Source organism: Leptodactylus fuscus, chromosome 10 (genome assembly GCF_031893055.1).
Source record: "Leptodactylus fuscus isolate aLepFus1 chromosome 10, aLepFus1.hap2, whole genome shotgun sequence".
NCBI lineage: Eukaryota > Metazoa > Chordata > Amphibia > Anura > Leptodactylidae > Leptodactylus > Leptodactylus fuscus.
In genome coordinates, this window is record NC_134274.1 from 18,819,639 (window position 1) to 18,838,348 (window position 18,710).

Genomic DNA, 18,710 nt, shown 5'->3' on the forward strand with positions numbered 1-18,710 from the left:
ATTCATTTGGGCCTAATGCGGAGCAGAATGCTGCGACTGCATGCTGTTGCATTGCGCCGGCATCCCGTCGCGGCTACCCATATTTTGGACTCGAACCTGAGGCGGCCTCCGCATCAAATTCTGGTCCAAAATAACCTGTCTGAATCCGGCCTAAGCGTAAGTTCACACTAGGTTTTTTGGTACAGATTTTGATGTAAAATTCATGTCAAAATCTGGCTTAAAAAACTGCCTCCCATAGGGAGGGACCAAAAAACCCAGTGTGAGTTTACCTTAAGGGTATGTTCACACAGCGGAAAATGGAAACGGGAGGCTGATGCAGGGTATCAATATGCCGTCGCGGCATCCTGCTCCTCATTGGCGTGCTCAGGAGGGAGTCTAGAGCTGCGGTGGAATTCGTAGCAGAATCCACAGCAAGACCGAGCAGGACGTTTCTCTTTTCCGCGTCTTGGTACGAACTCTGCCTCCCATTGAAAACAGTGGGAGGCGGATTCTGGGAGAAAAATCCGGAGCCGGGGCCCCACTGGCCGGAAACGCCGCAGTAAAAATCACTGCGTTATACAGTACTTGCGAAGTGGATGGGATTCATGTGTAACCCATGGTCACTTCGTGGAAAAAATCGCAGTGCAGCGCGGACACACAGTGATGTCACAGTACAGGGATAATACAGGCAGTGATGTCACAGTACAGGATAATACACACAGTGACGTCACAGCACAGGGATAAGACACACAAACAAAATTCACAACCTCAGTATTGCCCATAGAGTTCCCATATTTCACATTATAAAGGAGACTAATAGAACAGACACACACCAGGCTGCAACTATAATCGCCTAACTATGCAGTCCACGCCACTGCCTTCAGAGGGCGCTGTAGCTCTAACCTAACCGAATAGGAGGCAGGACCCCCGATGACGTCACGTTACCAGGTGACGGGAGAGACGCTGAGATTAGTGGAAATGCGGAAGCGCTCGGGCAGGGCGCATGCGCACTAGTGCCGCTTTCAACAATTTTTCAAAGCGGCAGCACGATTTGTCTAATAATCGCGGAGCTGGCAGCGCTGCTGGGCACGGACAGGTGCTGGCGTCTGCGGGCATGGAGGAGGCCGAGGAGGTGCCCGAATATTACCGGGAGGAGGAGGACGAGGAGGACGAGGGGGGAGACGAAGATGGAGGTGGCAAAGAGTTTTATGAATTCCAGCCTCTCCCTACACTGCTGGAGGATGAGGTGAGGAGGGAGCCGGTGTGCGCTGTGTCCTCTGCCCTAATCCTCCGGGGCAGCAGCCTAAGGCTCACCAGCCAGGACGGCACTACAGAGCCCAGCAGGCCGAGGCTGACCGGAGGCTGGGACTTGTAGTACTACATTGCCGGCGAGCCCTGCTGGGCAACACCTGACAGGCCCAGGGTGTCCTAGTCTAAGATGGTGGAAAGATGCAGCAGGCCCTGCTGGGCAAACCAAGAGGCAAGGCTGGGATTTGTGGTACCCCCTGTGACCGAGATGCTGGGACTTGTGGTACTCCTGAGGGAGCCATGGTTTGCAAGATGCTGTAGGCCCTGGTTGTTAGACTGAGATGGTTTGCTGGGATTTGTGGTACCACTGAGAGTGATGGGTTATAGGCCTGGCCGGCAGACCAAGAGGCTATGGGTTGCATGCTGGGATTTGTAGTATCACTGAGAACATTGGGCGGCAGGGCCTGTCTGCCGGAGTCCATGGTGGTCTGCTGGGATTTGTAGTACCGCTAATAAAGCAATGGGTAATAAGATGTTGCAGGGCCCTGCCGTCAGTATCTTTGTAGTATCATCACCCTAATAGGACAAGATTGTTAGTTGCTATGCTGAGACTTGTAGTTCTTTCTCAGGTACAGAGTTATAGGGTCTTCTTCAGAGCTTAGGTTGGGGGACATGTGATCCCAGTCAGTGTCTTGTGCCCTGGTGCAGGTCGCCCCATCTCAGGTTATATAGTCATACGGTGACCAATGGACTGTTCGCTCCATCAGCCAATCAGGATGAGCACTCTTATTGAGCCGCAATGGACCGCAGACTACAGATACTATAGTAACAGCCCATAATGCCCACCTATAGGCATACACTGGCATTGTGCCCTTACACACCATACATGCCAATGGCGTGTAGTGCTGGTGCCAGGGATCACCCACTGATCTCCAGCCTGTGGCTCCTCAGTGTGCAATGTTGTGTCTGTGTACACCGCCAGGATTGTGTGTGAATACACGGGGACTTGGTTATGTCTCTGCTTACCACACCGGACAGTATTAGTCATGGATATCCTGTGCACCCTATAGTCAGTGGACACTGGGCTTATAGTAGCCCCATCATGTGTTTATGGGAAGAACACCGCACCATACAGCACTATTAGGACCCTGCTGGACCTGGCACCGGCAATAACACTCCATCGGCATGTATGTGTGTGACCATCGGGGTCCCTTCTTGGCTTATAGATGGACTTTCTGGGGTGCTGCAACCTTTGCAACAGGTGGACATGTTTAAATCTTATTCATAATGCTGCTGCAGCACATCTTGGCTAAAGGTGACCATACATAGAGGAATGTTGGTTGAACCTGCCAGACTAGCCAACCATCTCATGTGTATGGTGGTGGTCCGACTCTTCCCCAATGGTTGATATTTGGTGGGGAGGATCAAACAGTTGGGCTTTAACATTCCCCATCCCTTAGTTTTCAGGGGAACCAATTTGACACCAGTAACGTATTCCCTTTTCCCTGTTTTGCCTAAAGGGGTATTCCCACCTTCACCTGTTATCCACTTGCAGATTGGTGGGGGTCTGACTGCTCAGAAGAACAAGGGAGATTTGTCCTTATTTTCTGAATGGTTGGGGCCCTGTGCACATCTCTATTAACACGGGAGTGCTCGGCTATCTTTGGTCTCCCATTGAAATGACCGGAACAGTGCTCATACCACCCCAATCTGCAAGCTATCACGTATTTTAGATTTGGGAATACCCCTTTAAGTAGCACTATAGTTATATTGGTTTTGGGATTGTTGGATTCCCTTTAATCCTATAGCAATGCTTTAGCCTGTGCCGTCGCACACGATAGTGGAAGACCTCTTTAAATCTGCATATACCTTTATATGTATACATTCCTGTATTTGTACCAGTGATCTCATTGTGACCATTTTTGTTCAGAGCTTCAATCCTAATTCTGCCCCTTGCTCCTATGGGATATAGCTGTATATACAATATCTAGTTGTTAACCTGTTAAACGCCGGGCGGTGGAGTCAGTGTGCCAAACCATCGACTCACTCAGACTCCTCGATTTCTTCTCAGGCTGACAATCGGTCCAAAACAGTAAAATCCTTTAAGTTATTGACTGATCCCTATGAAAGTTATTCTGTAACAATCTGTACATTATATAATATCAATATTTGTATCGTTTAAATATAAATAGTTCATCATTTCACTTTGAAGCTGAAATTAGTAACTTTTTTTTCCAGCTACAGGCGACCCTCAATCTACCTTCTGTCATAGGTAAATTTTAGAGAACCACAGAGACCCCTTACTGTATGTCACCAGTGCTTATAGTGTTTAGGTCCTGGCAGGACGTCTGTATGGGCCCGTATTCCTTCATACAGAGAGATATGGAATCTGACTGGTACTTTGTTATACAGGAACTCGCCCTTAGACGCATTGCTTTTAAAGGGTAACTACACTTTTGGACAACTTTCATACAACACCAGGAGCACGTTTTTACGTATTAAAGTGCCTGAGATATAATTGTTTTCCCCACAGTACACACAAGCCTATATACCTATATACAATAAGCAGCAGCGTACATCTCTCCATAGATCAGCACTAGGCTACCATGATGGTCCAAAGGTGGCTGATAATTTCTTAGACAAATATGCAATGAATGGCTGCTGAACTTTGTTTTTTTACTGCAAAATAGCTGAGTATACTCCGGATTTGGAGACGTGCATCTCAGTTTTTTTTTTTGCTTTGTGCTCATGGGGGTTATGAAAACCCAATCCATATTTATTATACTATAATTTACCATGTGGAATTCGTGCATTATGTCTTGGCAGTTCTGTCACATCTGTACCCAGCCTTGGGTTCTCTTTCAGGCTTTATTATTATATTATTGTTATATTTATTATTGCTGAATCGGGAAAAGCCCTTTAAAGGGATTGTCTAGGATTAGAAACATATGGCTGCTCTCTCCCAGGCCCGTCCTCTGGCTGTGCGGTATTGCAGTTCGCTTCTGTTCACAGCACAACGTTTTTGAAAAAGCCGCTTTTCTGCTGCAATTTTTTTTCTGCAATGTGTGGATGGGATTGGGCAGAATCCTAGGTACTGTAAGATGCAGCGGCGTTTGCAATGTTTCCTTTGCACTTTTGCAATGTGGGGCTTTAGCCCTTTTCTGGGCCCCAATGCATGTTTCATATTGATGTTATATCCAAAGGGTAGGGGTCTCATCTGTGGGGACCCCAATACTGGGACTGCGCGCAAGTGGCAGCCTTAGGGAACTGGACACTACTGCAGTAGATGGGATGGGGAGCTGTACTATTCTAGTAATAGGAACAGAGCTTCAGCCCCATCCATTGTATATCTACTCCTATTACTTGACCTCCTGTGCTCCTTGTCCACTGCAGAAGCTTCCGGCTCCCTTGTCTGTTCCAGGCGCCAGACCCCCTCAGATCAGATACTGATGACCTATCTTGTGGATAGGACATGCGTATGAAACTTACATTAGGGGGTCAGAAAACCCCTTTAAGGAGGCGTCTAGCGTCTGTTGTCCGCCCGTGGGTTTTCTTCCTAATTCCCAGAGAAACTGGACAGGGGACGGCTTGCCGGCAGTCAGTTTTATATCCCATTTATTTGAATGGGTTTTAAATCTGACCGCCGGCAAGCCGTCCCCTATCCAGTTTCTCCGAGGATTAGGATGGAAGCTCCTGGGCAGACCCTAGTGTGAATGCATCCTTACAGAGCTCAACTGTAGCTCTAGACCTAACTCATGGACATATGTTGGAAGAAGGCAGCCATGTTTTTCTAGTCTGGGACAATCCCTTTTAAGGTCTCTGTTTTGTCTCCACCTCTGCAGTGACTCTATAAATGTTCCTCTAAGTGTTTGGTTTCCTCCTTTTCTTCCGTTCGCTTAGTCATGTAAGGAAATCTTAGGATGTGTATAGTTGTGCATTTACCTTCTGAAACTGACACCCTGGTGATGGACACAACACGGCTGTACAGGTAGATACAACACTATAGTAGTCACCGAGAGCGGGCACCATTATAGGGTGCCAGTATTGCACAAGCCCTTTATGATTGCACAAGAACAGGGGACTCCAGGTCTCTTGTGTGACAGGAACAGTAGTGCACGTGCATGACCACAGCCCATTCACTACTATGGTGTACTCTGTCAGTCTTGTAGCTGTGAATTGAGCTGCGGTCGTACATGTGCACTACCACTACTGCGCACACAGGGGACTTGGATACTTCTCCCAACATCGGTTGGATAAAGGATAAGTGGTAAAATCCCTTAAAGTATACATTATGGGGGATAACTTGCACATCAGTGAGGGTCCATCCACTCAGATCTCCATCATTCAGGAGCATGGAGGTTTATTGACCCCCTTTCTGCGAGACCCCACCACTATTCTGTGGTCATTTGGCATTCCCTCCGCCCCGCTCATTCATTTCAATGGGAACGCCAGAGCCCTGTACTTTGACTATCCTATTGAAATGAACGGACCACATCATTCAGAACTGGGGTCAAACTTGCCCCCTTCACCTGATTAATAGGGGGTATGAGTGAGTAGACCCCCACCAACCTGTCAATTATCTCCTATACTGTGTATAGGGGATAGTTTGCCCATATAGGAAAACCTTTTTCATATATTATGTTATTGTGCTGGTCCTCAAGTAGTTAAATGGGTTTTCCATATGGGGGTCGAGGGTAGACCACCAGCCTGAACCTCAGTTAGTCCAAGTCGGCATTATAGTCACCTAAATTTTGACAAACCTTTGTACGAGGTGATTTCGAGTTGGCAGAGGGGGGTGTAAATATCCGAGGACCTTCTGTTCCTCCAGCAGTAGATTTTCTTCAGATATGGCCATCATGTCGTCCGCTTACATTATGTTATCTGTGGACAGCTCTGGCCAGGAGACCTGATTATAATGGCCGTCCGGCTGAGCCGGCTCTTCAGTATATTGATGGCACAGATATCACCGTACAGCAATCCTTCTTACTGACTGACGAAAGCGATAAAGAAATGAGAGTCAGACGCCAGCTGCTGTGTCACGGTCCTGCAAGGGAACGCGGAGACTATTATGTGGAGTAAACGGTCTCCTGACCAGGACGACATCTGCGTGGAGTTTGTATGTTCTCCCCGTGTTTGTGTGGGTTTCCTCCGGGTTCTCCGGTTTCCTACTATACAACAAAAACATCCTGATAGGGAGCGTAGATTGTAAACCCTATATGGGACTGACAATGGCTGTAAAGACCTGCGGGATATGATGTGTAAGTAAGAGAAATCATTTATCAGACTTCTATGGCGGATCCTGTGGACATGCCATAAATATCTGAGATGGGAATACCCCTTTTAATACGACTGGAGTGATTATGTCACTAAAATCTCAGGAAATACACATCTTATTGATTCTTTTCTGGTTTTCCTTCAGAGTTAGACAGTGTAAAAGGAATTTACAGCTTGACTGTTCATTTTTGTAAAACCTTCCTGTCTGTAATATCGATCTCTAGATTCCTCTGCTGCCTTTGCTATTCGGTTGATAAGTGGCTGTCCAGTTCAGTTTTTGGCTGCAGTCAGGTTTTTTATTTTTTTTATTTTTTGCTTTCATTCTTAGGCTGGGTTCTCATCTGTGCCAGGTGACCGTCCAGCGCAGATCAGTCATAAATCGTGTAACAAAGAAGTGCTGCAAGCCCAACTTTTTTGTCTGGCAAAATAGACGTCTGGTGGGCCCAATTATAGTCAATGGGGTCCTTCGGCATCTGTTAGCTATTTTTGTGGTCTGTTTTGTGCATTCTGGTTCTCAAATGGACCAGATGAGCAGAGAAGAGCGTATATCTGGTGCGGGCGAGCAGAGAAGAGCGTACACCTGGCATGGGCTAGCAGAGAAGAGCGTACACCTTGCACAGACTAGCAGAAAAGAGTGGGCACCTGGCGCGGGGGCGAGCAGAGAAGTGCGGGCACCTGGCCGGCGAGCAGAGAAGTGCGGGCACCTGGCCGGCGAGCAGTGAAGTGCGGGCACCTGGCCGGCGAGCAGAGAAGTGCGGGCACCTGGCCGGCGAGCAGAGAAGTGCGGGCACCTGGCCGGCGAGCAGAGAAGTGCGGGCACCTGGCCGGCGAGCAGAGAAGTGCGGGCACCTGGCCGGCGAGCAGAGAAGTGCGGGCACCTGGCCGGCGAGCAGAGAAGTGCGGGCACCTGGCCGGCGAGCAGAGAAGTGCGGGCACCTGGCCGGCGAGCAGAGAAGTGCGGGCACCTGGCCGGCGAGCAGAGAAGTGCGGGCACCTGGCCGGCGAGCAGAGAAGTGCGGGCACCTGGCCGGCGAGCAGAGAAGTGCGGGCACCTGGCCGGCGAGCAGAGAAGTTCGGGCACCTGGCCGGCGAGCAGAGAAGTGCGGGCACCTGGCCGGCGAGCAGAAAGTGCGGGCACCTGGCGCAGGCGAGCAGAGAAGTGCGGGCACCTGGCGCAGGCGAGCAGAGAAGTGCGGGCACCTGGCGCAGGCGAGCAGAGAAGTGCGGGCACCTGGCGCAGGCGAGCAGAGAAGTGCGGGCACCTGGCGCAGGCGAGCAGAGAAGTGCGGGCACCTGGCGCAGGCGAGTAGAGAAGAGCGCGCACCTGTCGCGGGGGCGAGCAGAGAAGAGCAGACACCTTGCGCAGATATGAATTTAGCCTTACTTTGCTTTTAAGTAGGGCTGGACGAGTTTTGCCTTTAGATAAAATCTTAATTTGTGTTTAAGCTTATGGGTGATTCTCCATTTTCATGTTTTTGCTGAAAGAAGTTGCATTTTTGAGTGATTTGGCCTAGGGGGAAGTGGTCAGATATATGGCAGCTTCCTAATTGTACCACCTAACTACTGACTAAGGTCTCTAGGGCAGGGCTAACAGCTATGTGACAATTTTGGTCAAAAATCAGAATGACTTTAGACTTTTTATTTTTTTTTTGGAACGGCCCTACCTTTAAGGTTTCCATCTTGTAGCATTCATATTTAAGAGAGGATTTTCATAGAAAAAGTGATTTTTTTTTAAGACCCAAATTGACAGAATAGGTTATCAATAGAGATGAGCAAGTACTATTCGAAACGGTAGTTTCGAATGGCACGCTGCCACAGGAATGAATGGACGCAGCTGGGGCCGACGTCCTGCCGCTTAACCCCCTGCGAGCCGGCCGCTCCCATTCGTTCCTATGGGAGCGTGCTATTCGAAACTACAGTTTCTAATAGTACTCGCTCATTTCTAGTTATCTGTATGTAATCGGGGGGGTCTGACATTAGGACCCCGCACAGATGAGCTGCTAGTGGTCAAGTAATAGAAGCCAATTGAATTGTTGTTTCGCAACTTCCGCCACCTGGAGGCTGCTGCAGGAGCTGTTCAGTGAAGGGTCCAGGTATTGGACTCCTGTAGATCACAACCTGTGTATTGGTCATCCGTATGAAAAATTGATATAGGGTCGGAAAACCCCTTTAAAATACACAGCAGCCATGCTTATGATACTGTATGGCACGTAGTTACGGAAGCCTGAGCTATAGGCCTGGCCTGCTCGATCTTATGGCTCTGATTATGGCGGTGATAATATCAGATTGTCATGTGCGATGGCGGCACAGCTCTCATTAGTATTAATTATGGCGACGACTTAAGATGCACAGTATCACTTCCTACAGGTTATCGCCATCTCTGAGAACCGACACATGTTCACGTAGAAAAGACCTTCATCAAATATTACCTCTGAATGGAGTCCTCGTATCTAGAGTGCAGATGTAGAAGTTGCTTTCATACGTTCTGCATTGATCACTCAATTATAGATCAAAGATACACGAGGCTCGCTCCTCTTCCTCCTCCTTCTTCCAGATTATCGTATATTTTATGTATAGAAAGCCATCAGAGCAGCCAGACACAATGTCGCAGATCTGCTTTTATCCGCATGTTCGGTGTGTTATGTAGGTCAGCAACGTGTGGGTTGTGTAAGGACGTCCTACAATTAATGAGGTTAATCCAATTGTACTGGTACAAGACTCAATGTCTATGTTCTTGTTTTATGTTACATGAGTACACTAGAGGACCCGACGCCCAAATCTCAGCCCCCATGTCTGTCTATTGGCCAGGAGAAGCTTTTTAGCCTATTGTATGTTGTATAAAAACTATAAGCGAGAGCAATAGATAAAACAATCTAGTATCCAACCAGGTAAAATATGTTTTGTCAGAAGAAGAGTTTATCAAACTTAAAGAGCCCCTGTCACCAAATCCACCAACTTCATACTTCAATAGGCGCTGATCCACGGATTCTGGAACATTTGGAATTTTTTCTCTAGCCCTTACCATTCCGGAGCAATTGATGCTGTTTCACTACAGTTATGATCTGTACAGTCAGGTGGTCTGAAACAGTCAGATAAGGACCGCCCACCAGTACAGAACATAATTCTAATGAAAGTAACAGCAATGATTGCTCAGGAATGGTGGGGGCTACAGAAAAAATTCCAATTGTGCCAGAATCAATGGAGTGACGCCTATTGAAAGAATTCAGAGAGTTGAAGTTTGTGAGTTGGTGAAAGGTCCCTTTAAGACTCGTTGTGGCAAGAAAATATACAAAATATTAGTCAGGCTGTATCAGTAGATGCTCCCCAGGTTTTGGGGTAGGTAGAAATAGTTGTACAGTATATGACATGGTGTAACTTGATGTGATGAGATCACGCAACTGGGGTAGGGAATTGTGTGCAGCCTGCATAACCGAAAGGGTATCCCCATCTGCTACTCTGAGAACCACATGTTGAGTTTTGTATATATAATTTTTGGATTACTTGAGCCTAATTTTTTAAAATCTTATCAGCCCCTCTGTGCGTAACTCTTCCAACTAAATATCTACCCCCAATAACCTATCTCAGAGATTATACTGTAAAGGGTCTTTAATATGGGACTCCTTTACGCTCCTTTGGTGGCTGTCAGGGCTGTGGAGGTGAAGTTGGGACCAATGTTGTATGACAAAAAAAGTTACTTGAATATGACACATTTTTGGTAGGGAGGCCAGGAAACTAAAGCAAAAACCCCCAAAAAACATACTTACCTGTCCCGAGTTCTCTGGTATCTCCCACCACAGTATGGTCCTGCTGCTTCGGGGTCTTGTTTTGTAGGACGTTCCCTCCGCACGTGACCACTAAGACCTATCAGTGTCCTAAGAAAAGGACTTGGGTCATCATAAGTGATGTACGTGAGTGACATCCTAGTTCCTTTTACTTAGGCCTCAGCAGTCATGTGCAGCGGGGACTTCTGCCAAAACAAGACACCAGAGCAGCAGGAGCAGAGCTCTGGGGACAGGTGAGTATGTCAGAGTTGGTTGTTTGGCCTGCTGATTTCACAGCCCTCCTGATATCATAGCACTTCGCAGGGGTTACGCCGTTTAGGGTTATGATGGTGAACCTATGGCACGGGTGCCAGAGGTGGCACTCAGAGCCCTCTCTTTGGGCACCCATCCGTGGAACAGATTATACTGTGTGGGGCCAGCGTGGAGCAAATTGTACTGTATGGGGACCACTGTGCAGCAGATTATACTGTGTGGAGGCCACTGTGGAGCTGAATGTACTGTGTGGGGGCCACTGTGGAGCAGATTATACTGTGTGGAGGCCACTGTGCAGCAGATTATACTGTGTGGAGGCCACTATGGAGCTGACTGTAGTGTGTAGGGTCACTGTGCAGCAGATTATACTGTGTGGAGGCCACTGTGGAGCTGAATGTACTGTGTGGGGTCACTGTGCAGCAGATTATACTGTGTGGAGGCCACTATGGAGCTGACTGTAGTGTGTAGGGTCACTGTGAAGCAGATTGTACTGTGTGGAGGCCACTATGGAGCTGACTGTAGTGTGTGGGGTCACTGTAGAGCAGATTATACTGTGTGGAGGCCACTATGGAGCTGATTGTACTGTGTGGGGTCACTGTGAAGCAGATTGTACTGTGTGGAGGCCACTATGGAGCTGACTGTAGTGTGTGGGGTCACTGTGAAGCATATTGGACTGTGTGGGGGTCACAGTGGAGCAGAAAGCTCTATAAAGCCCCATTTGTATGACCATATTTTGCAGGTCTGCAATTGTGTGCCATTGTGGATCTGCACATTATTAAGGTTAAATTGCTGTGTTGGCACTTTGTGATAAATTAGTGGGTTTTGGGTTGAAGTTTGGGCACTCGGTCTCTAAAAGGTTTGCCATCACTGGTTTAGGGTCTTTTCTATGGGACACCTTTACTCTCCCAGTGGCCGTAATTATGACTAGGAATGATGCCACCCTCTTGTCCCCATAATCCGGGTGTCTATGGTACCTAAAGCAATTGTCCCTGAACCCTTTCCCTTTGGACGCTTTCCTGCACCTGCTTCAGTTTTGGCCGTTGCTGGCGTGTAACACTTGGGTAGAATTTCTCTTATGCTTTTATACTATGCAAATACAGTCGCCTTTTTATGTTTTTGTGGGTCGTTCTTCTATTTGTGCCTGTATTGTTTGTTTTGTGTAATAAGAAAACATTGGCACAAACATCCAACACTTGATGGAAATCCAACAATCTGCTGTTTTATTATTATGCCGCTGTTTTTAGTCTTTTGCAGTCTTTACAGTTGTGTTCTGTCGAGCCGTTCAGCTGTTTATTTCTGCGTCTAGGAAAGCTGAGTCACTCCAATATGTTTGTTGTTATAGCTCCTACTTGATGTGTCACCCAGTTTTTAGCTGTGTTTTGCTGCGAACAGGGGGTTTGGCTGCTTTTCCTATGACTACCATCACACCAAGAGTAAGCAACCCCCCCCCCCCCTGTTCTCAGGTTCGGTGGGGGTCTCAGCGGTCAGACCCCCACGTCCTGTTTCTTGTGGATTGCAGATAGGTATTGTTTGTGGCATAATCCCTTTAAAGAGGACCGATCATCTCTCCCGATAGATCTAGAGCTTGTTAGCTTTGACCTATGTATTGTGGTGTTCCCTCTTTTGTTCTTCCTGGAAATTGATGAATAGATAACATTGTTACCCATTCCTTAAAGGGGTTATATGATTTCTAGTATGGATGGCCTGTCTCTATTAGATCTGTGGGGTCTGACACCCAGGACCCCTGTAGATCAGCTATACCAAGAAAGCTGCTCCCAGTATTGTTTCCATTCCTAAAGCCGCGCTACTCGCTCAGCGTACAATCTATAGTGGTGGGTGTAGGTCCTGCAGCATGGCCCATTGAAGTTTAAGGCTGGGGCCTCACGGGATGGAAATGCCATGATTTGCTTGCGGCGGAAACATCGCCAGAAAAAAAACGCGGCATTTTACAGTGTAGGCAAAGTGGATGGGAATCTAGCGAATCCCATGCCCACTTTACAGTAAAAACCACCGTGCAGACATACCACGATTTCCAAAAATGGCATGGTTTTGGAAATTGCAGCATGTCAATTATACCTACGGAAACACCGACTGTTTCTCCATAGGTATGATTGCAACAGAGAGTCTGCGGAGGAAAACTCCACAAACGTTGTTTAAAGCGCTGCGGGAAGAACCTCAATGCGTTCCCACCATGGTTTTTCCCACAATGCTTTATTGCTGTGGGTCATCCCATCGGGCCTTAACCTAAAGGAGTTTTCTGGGCAAAAAAACTTTTTCCTTTTACTAGTGTTTTCAGTGATTTTGGGGTTTCTCTGTAAGCTCCTGGCATTCTCTGCATTTCTTTACGTGTAGCTTCCTCCTCTCTTAGGCTGAGTTCACACGGGGTATTTTGGTCAGGATTTTGAGGCCGTATTTGGCTCAAAATCCTGACCAAAAAGACGGTCGGTCAGTTCTTTTTTTCTGGGAACCGTTTGTTCCGACTCGCGGAAAAAAGAACGGACATGCTCATTCTTCAGGCAGAGTCGTCTCACTAATCCGCCTGAAAACACTCCCGACTAGGCCCATTCATTTAGGCCTAATCCGGAGCAGAGTGTGCGACTGGATGCTGGTGCACTACACCGGCATCCAGCTGCAGCTACTCGTATTTTTGGACCGGAACCTGAGGCGGCCTCTGCCTCATGTTCGGGTTCAAAATATTCCGTGTGAACCCGGCGTTATCCTACAACTATCATGATGCATTGCTCTTCACTCACTCCCTCTCTCACACCCCTCCCTGTTTCTGTAGCTAGCCCACGGACTACTGGCCCTACTTAACTAACTCAGTCCACTCCCTCCACCCCATCTTACTTACCTGTCTTCCTGTCCTCCTTCTATCCACTTCTGAACAATAGAGCCAGACTGGCACTTCCATTCTATTCCGGCACTTTGGATCTATTGGGCAGGTGCCGTCAGAAATGTAGGAAGTGATGTTTCATGCCCAGAAGAAGACATGAAGACAGGTATGTAAGTATGATGGGGATGATATTGGTGGTTATGTTTCTGGAAATGGAACGTCACCAGCAAACCAGAAAATGTGGCTTTGGCGGTCACATGACCACCATGATGATCTGGGACCATGTATGAAGGATTACACTAGAACAGCCTGCAGGGCAAGTCCATGCTCTTATTTCAACTTTTCACGAAAATTCAGGTCCCTTTTATAGAGGTTCTGCCACTGATGCCGCTCATTCCTTTTCCATAGGATCGGGGACATGTCAGGTCCCTGGTGGCTGTGGCCATTTTTGTAGGAATTGCAGTCGTAGTCTGATGCTAGGTCCACACTAGTGTTTGGGTTTCCATCCTTCGGGTCCACATGGAAATCCTGTCTGGATACATGCGGAAACCTGTAGACCTGGATTAGTTAAAGTGACACAACCCCTTTAACAATTTTTTTAAAAATAGAATTTTTCTATAGGAAACCCCTCTTTCCTACATTTTTATTACCGGCTTTAATCTGTCGGAAACCATAACGTATTCCTTGCTTGCAGATTTAATGTACACCAGGGGATAGCGAGCGACTTCATAGCTTAGTTCGCAGGTCATTGTTCATGTGAGTTGTTCATTTTTAATCCCCGACTATTGGTTACAAATGAAGAGCCAGTGAGACGCTGACTGTTTATACCATTACTGAAGTGCTGTGAAATGTCTTGGCAGGAAAACGTGTCCTTGGCTGATATTCTGTCACTACGAGATAACTGTCTGACTGAGCAGGATATTTGGGCAATCTGCCTGGAGTGCTGCTATTCCATGAAGGACATCTCTCATGCAGCCATCTTCCAGACGCTGTGCATTACTCCAGACACACTGGCATTTAACACCAGCGGCAACGTCTGCTTCATGGAGCAGCTTAGTGGTAAGTCTTCCTTTCATCCACTAGTGCCAAGTCCCCAAGCAGCTTTCTCAATGACAACAGGGCATCAATTAAGAGATTCTCGTAAAGGGTACGACAAAACATGGCGATACACAACTAAACCTGCTCCCGAAGAGCTGGAAAGTACTTGTGTCCACCATCTGACGCCATCTTCAGTGCAGCGTTCTGGGAGGGGTGATAATATATCTTTACAAGAAGTTAATGAGGCTGCAAGTGCACAGTGGGTGGAGCCTTTGTGGCAAGTGCTCAGGCTCTCCTCCTTAAAGGGGTTGTCCAGGATAACCTGTTTTAGTAAGTAGGCTGGGGATGGTGAAAAAAATCCATATCCATATATATTATATACTTACCTGTTCTTCAGTGTCTACTACCATAGTCTGGTCCTGCTGCTCCAGGCTCTTGTTTTAGCGAAAGTCCCTGCCACAAGTGACCATTGAGGCCAATCAACGGTGTAAGGAAAGGACACGAAATGTCACCAGTATCCGAATGACTTCCCAGTTCCTTTGCTTTGGCTTCATCAGTTACTTGCAACGGGGACATCTCCCAAAACAAGACCTTGGATTAGCAGGATCGGGCCTTGGTCGGACACACTGGAGCACTTGTATAGGTGAGTGTGGGTTTTTGTTTTATTCACATTCCCCAGCCTCCTTTCCGAAAACAGGACAACCCCTTTAATCTATGTCCCCCCCCCCCCCCCCTCTACAGCGCTTGCACAAAATTGTCCTGAAGATGGTGACATTGGAGGTCAGAGGATTTGGAGACAGGCCTGTACTTGCAACATATTAATGCTGGGGTCACATGTTGCCATAGCCTAAAGTTTTTTGGGTTCCCCAGTATTTTTCATAAAGATGCTATCCAATCTATCTGATCAGTGAGGGTCCAACTCCCAAGCCCCACACAAATCAGCTGATCTGTCCTATATAGAGTGGACAGGGTGCTGCTCTGCGTCTATTATTTTACTAGAAGCCGCTTCTGGCTCCATTCATCTCTATAGCTTCTGATGTCCAAAGTCTCCAGGGTCAGCTGACAAGATCAATATTCGGGTTCCCTGCTGATCAGATACTGATGGATAAGTCTTTAGTATGAAAAACACTGGGGCCCAGAAAGCCGCCTTAAAATGTAATTTTCTGTGTAATTTGGCCTCTGTCCACATAAATATTTGTATTATGGTTCACACCCTTACCTCCTGCTGTAAGGGTGCTGCGGCGCCGTTCTTTAGAAATACCAGTTTTAACCAGTATGCAAATGATTTCTCCGCAGCAATGGGGGCGGGCCCCAGTGATCAAACAGCAATGGGGATGTCCCCACTGCTGCCAGCGACGCCTCCATCTTCAGCTGCAACCCCGCCTCTTCTGTCTTCCGTGTCGGTCCACCCTCCGACGCCTGCACAGTACACTCCTGTATTGAACTGCAAGAGCAACCTACCAAAAATGGCCGTCGGCCATTTTTGGGAGGCCGCTCTTGCTTTTGTAGTTCAATACAGGAGCGTATTGCGCAGGCATCTGAGGTTGGACCGAGACGGAAGACAGAAGAGGTGGGGTTTCAGCTGCAGATGGAGGCGATGCTGGAGAGAGGTCTCTGCCAGCTGTGAGGACGCCCTCATCGCCATTTGAGCGCTGGGGCCCGCACCCATTGCTGCGGAGAACTCATTTGCATACTGGTTAAAACCGGTATTTCTAAGGTACGGTGCCGCGGAGACCTCGTCTAAAGGTAAGAGACGAATAGCTTTTCTAAAGGCTATTCCGACGTCTAAAGCACAAAAAAAAGCGATTTAGTGGTAGAATCCCTGTTACATATGAGAGATCAGAATATGTCAAAAGTACTTTTTGGGACTAGACGTAGAGTCTCTTCTTCTAAAGGTAGCCATGCCCATTAGATGGTAGATCGATGTTTGAACACTCATAGAGGACACAATGGTGTAGGAAGTGATCATACAACCGATACAGACATACACGTTTAGTCCCTGTTGGTCATTCCCATTGTTTGGACTGGCCATACTTGTTCAGTGAGGGTCAAGCAATCTCTTAATTTCCTCCATTGACGAATCATTCGTAGACTAGAGACTAAACTATTGAATGAAAATTGGCAACTTCTTTCCAGACAATGCCGATCTGTCATCAGACAACTAAAACAATTGTTCGTTGTAACCTGACAAATGATCTCTTTGGTCCATTTTGATCAATTTTCGACCAATGTTTTTGGCCACCATTACACTTCTCTACTTTTTTCCAAAATCAGCTTTTTATTTTATTTTTTATTACTCCCGTGCCTTGCACATTTTGTTTTTCATGAATGCCGGACACAACGTTGCCGCTGATTTTTCTTCTTATTTTTTTGTTTAATTTTCCATATATGAAATATTCATTGTGATGTGTTTTTGCATATTTCCAATGTCTCTGGTTCTGTTTGATCTGACTTATGGAAAAATGTGTGCAGTAAGAGTGATATCAACTACAAAGAGCTCCGTAAAGCAATTATGAAACTGGGTTACATTTTATCTTCTAGATGATCCTGAAGGGGCCTTTGTACCTCCGGAGTTTGATCTGACGGGAAACACTATAGAGGTACGTGCATGGTTGTTGCTTTTTGTAAAAGTTCAGGTATCACTGAATTAGAGCTTATGGAGACCACAGTAAGTGTCCCCATGCCAAGACCTCCAGCGGTCACTAAACTGAGGGGAACACAATAGTAAGTGTTCAGTTTCCCTACAGCACCGCCACAGGTAAAATAAAGCATTACACAATGTCCATTCAATGTCCATTGCTTTTGTAATACAAGACCTGACTGGTCCTCCAGAGAGAGAACTTCTCTTCGTATTGTTGATTCAATTGGGCAACCCCTTTTATATTTGGCAATCTGCGGTATTCTCTACCATACCGTACAAAGTCAAAATTCATGTGTTTCCTCTTCATATTTGCTTTCTTCTACAGGGGCATATATATTCTCTGGGTGCTACGCTAAAAGCAGCAATAGAATTTGTGGTCGACCCCGATACCGAGACAGAATTTTGCCAAGATTTAAATTCGCTGCTGGACTCTATGCAACAGGAAAACCCGGCAGACAGACCAGACATTGAGGTAGGAGTCTGTACGTTTACATGGGACCAATAGTCTGACAGACCTACTGCTGCTACTGAAGGGAGGGTACCTTACCAATAGATAATGTATAGAGCTTGACATGCATGTTCATTGCTCAACTTTAAAGACGACCTTTCACCACCTCCACCAACGATTTTCACTTTCATCTCCACTGATTCCAGCACAGTTGGAATTTTTTCTCTAGCTCCTACAGTTCATGAGCAATCTTTGCCATTAGTTTCAGCACACAATACTCTCTCTCTCTCTATCTATCTATCTATCTATCTATCTATCTATCTATATATATATATATATATATATATATATATATATATATATATATACTCTCTACTGTCTGGATGGCAGTGCTAGATGGTCTTCTCCAGTCTAGGTCCACCAACCTGAGAGATCATAATTAGAATATTAGGTCCTGAACTTAATGACAAAGATTTCTTAGGAACAGTAGGAGCTGGAGAAACAATTCCAACTGTGCTGGAATCAGTAAAGTGACAACTATTGTAAAGCTTTGGAGGATTTGGGTGTGGTGACCTTTCACGTACTCAGGCACATGCGGTTTTATATACCACTAGTAAGCTAGCGAATTCAGCGCACTATCGGCTTTCACGATCCGTGCCCCAGCGCTGGAGATATCAGTGCTTTTAATTTCGGCACTGATCTCTCCCCACTGTCAGAAGGGTGGTCTTGACACTCTATCATAGCCTTGTACTGTCAGAGAGGATGTAGCAATGATGCTAGACTGTCAGGAACGCCCTTCTGATAGTGGGGTGAGTTCAGTGCTGAAATTAAAGGGGCACATAACAGGAAAGCTGACAGTGCGTTGAATTCAGTGCCGTGTCTGCTTACTAACAGTATATAAAGCCACATACTGTATGCATGAGGACATGAAACAGCCATTCCCGTCTTGGTGAGGGATTGATCCTGATAGTAGCGAGAAAGATCCAAAAATAAAAAATATCAGGCAGTGTTTGTCCTGAGCATCCATGTGTAACACATCCATCTGTAGCACATACAGGAGGACATGACGTGATCATGCAATAAAAAAAGTGAAATAATACTGCTTAGTAGAAATAAAAGTACACAAACTCATGATATGTAATAAGGGCTCCTCAATTTAATTAGAATGATAAAATGTAGCCGCTTTACAGGTAACATTGGCTACGGTTTTGTTTC

The 18,710-nt window shown here is 46.7% G+C and overlaps 1 protein-coding gene across 1 annotated transcript in view; it reads left to right on the forward strand.

The window, feature by feature from the left end:
- Positions 1-948: 948 nt before the first annotated feature.
- Positions 949-18,710, forward strand: part of KNDC1 (kinase non-catalytic C-lobe domain containing 1) — a 65,858-nt gene continuing 48,096 nt past the window's right edge. The window contains exons 1-4 of the mRNA XM_075258483.1: positions 949-1,225; positions 14,229-14,427; positions 16,948-17,006; positions 17,373-17,519. Of these exons, the coding sequence (XP_075114584.1) occupies positions 983-1,225; positions 14,229-14,427; positions 16,948-17,006; positions 17,373-17,519 (648 nt within the window). The 5' untranslated portion in view covers positions 949-982. The remainder of the gene's footprint in view (positions 1,226-14,228; positions 14,428-16,947; positions 17,007-17,372; positions 17,520-18,710) is intronic.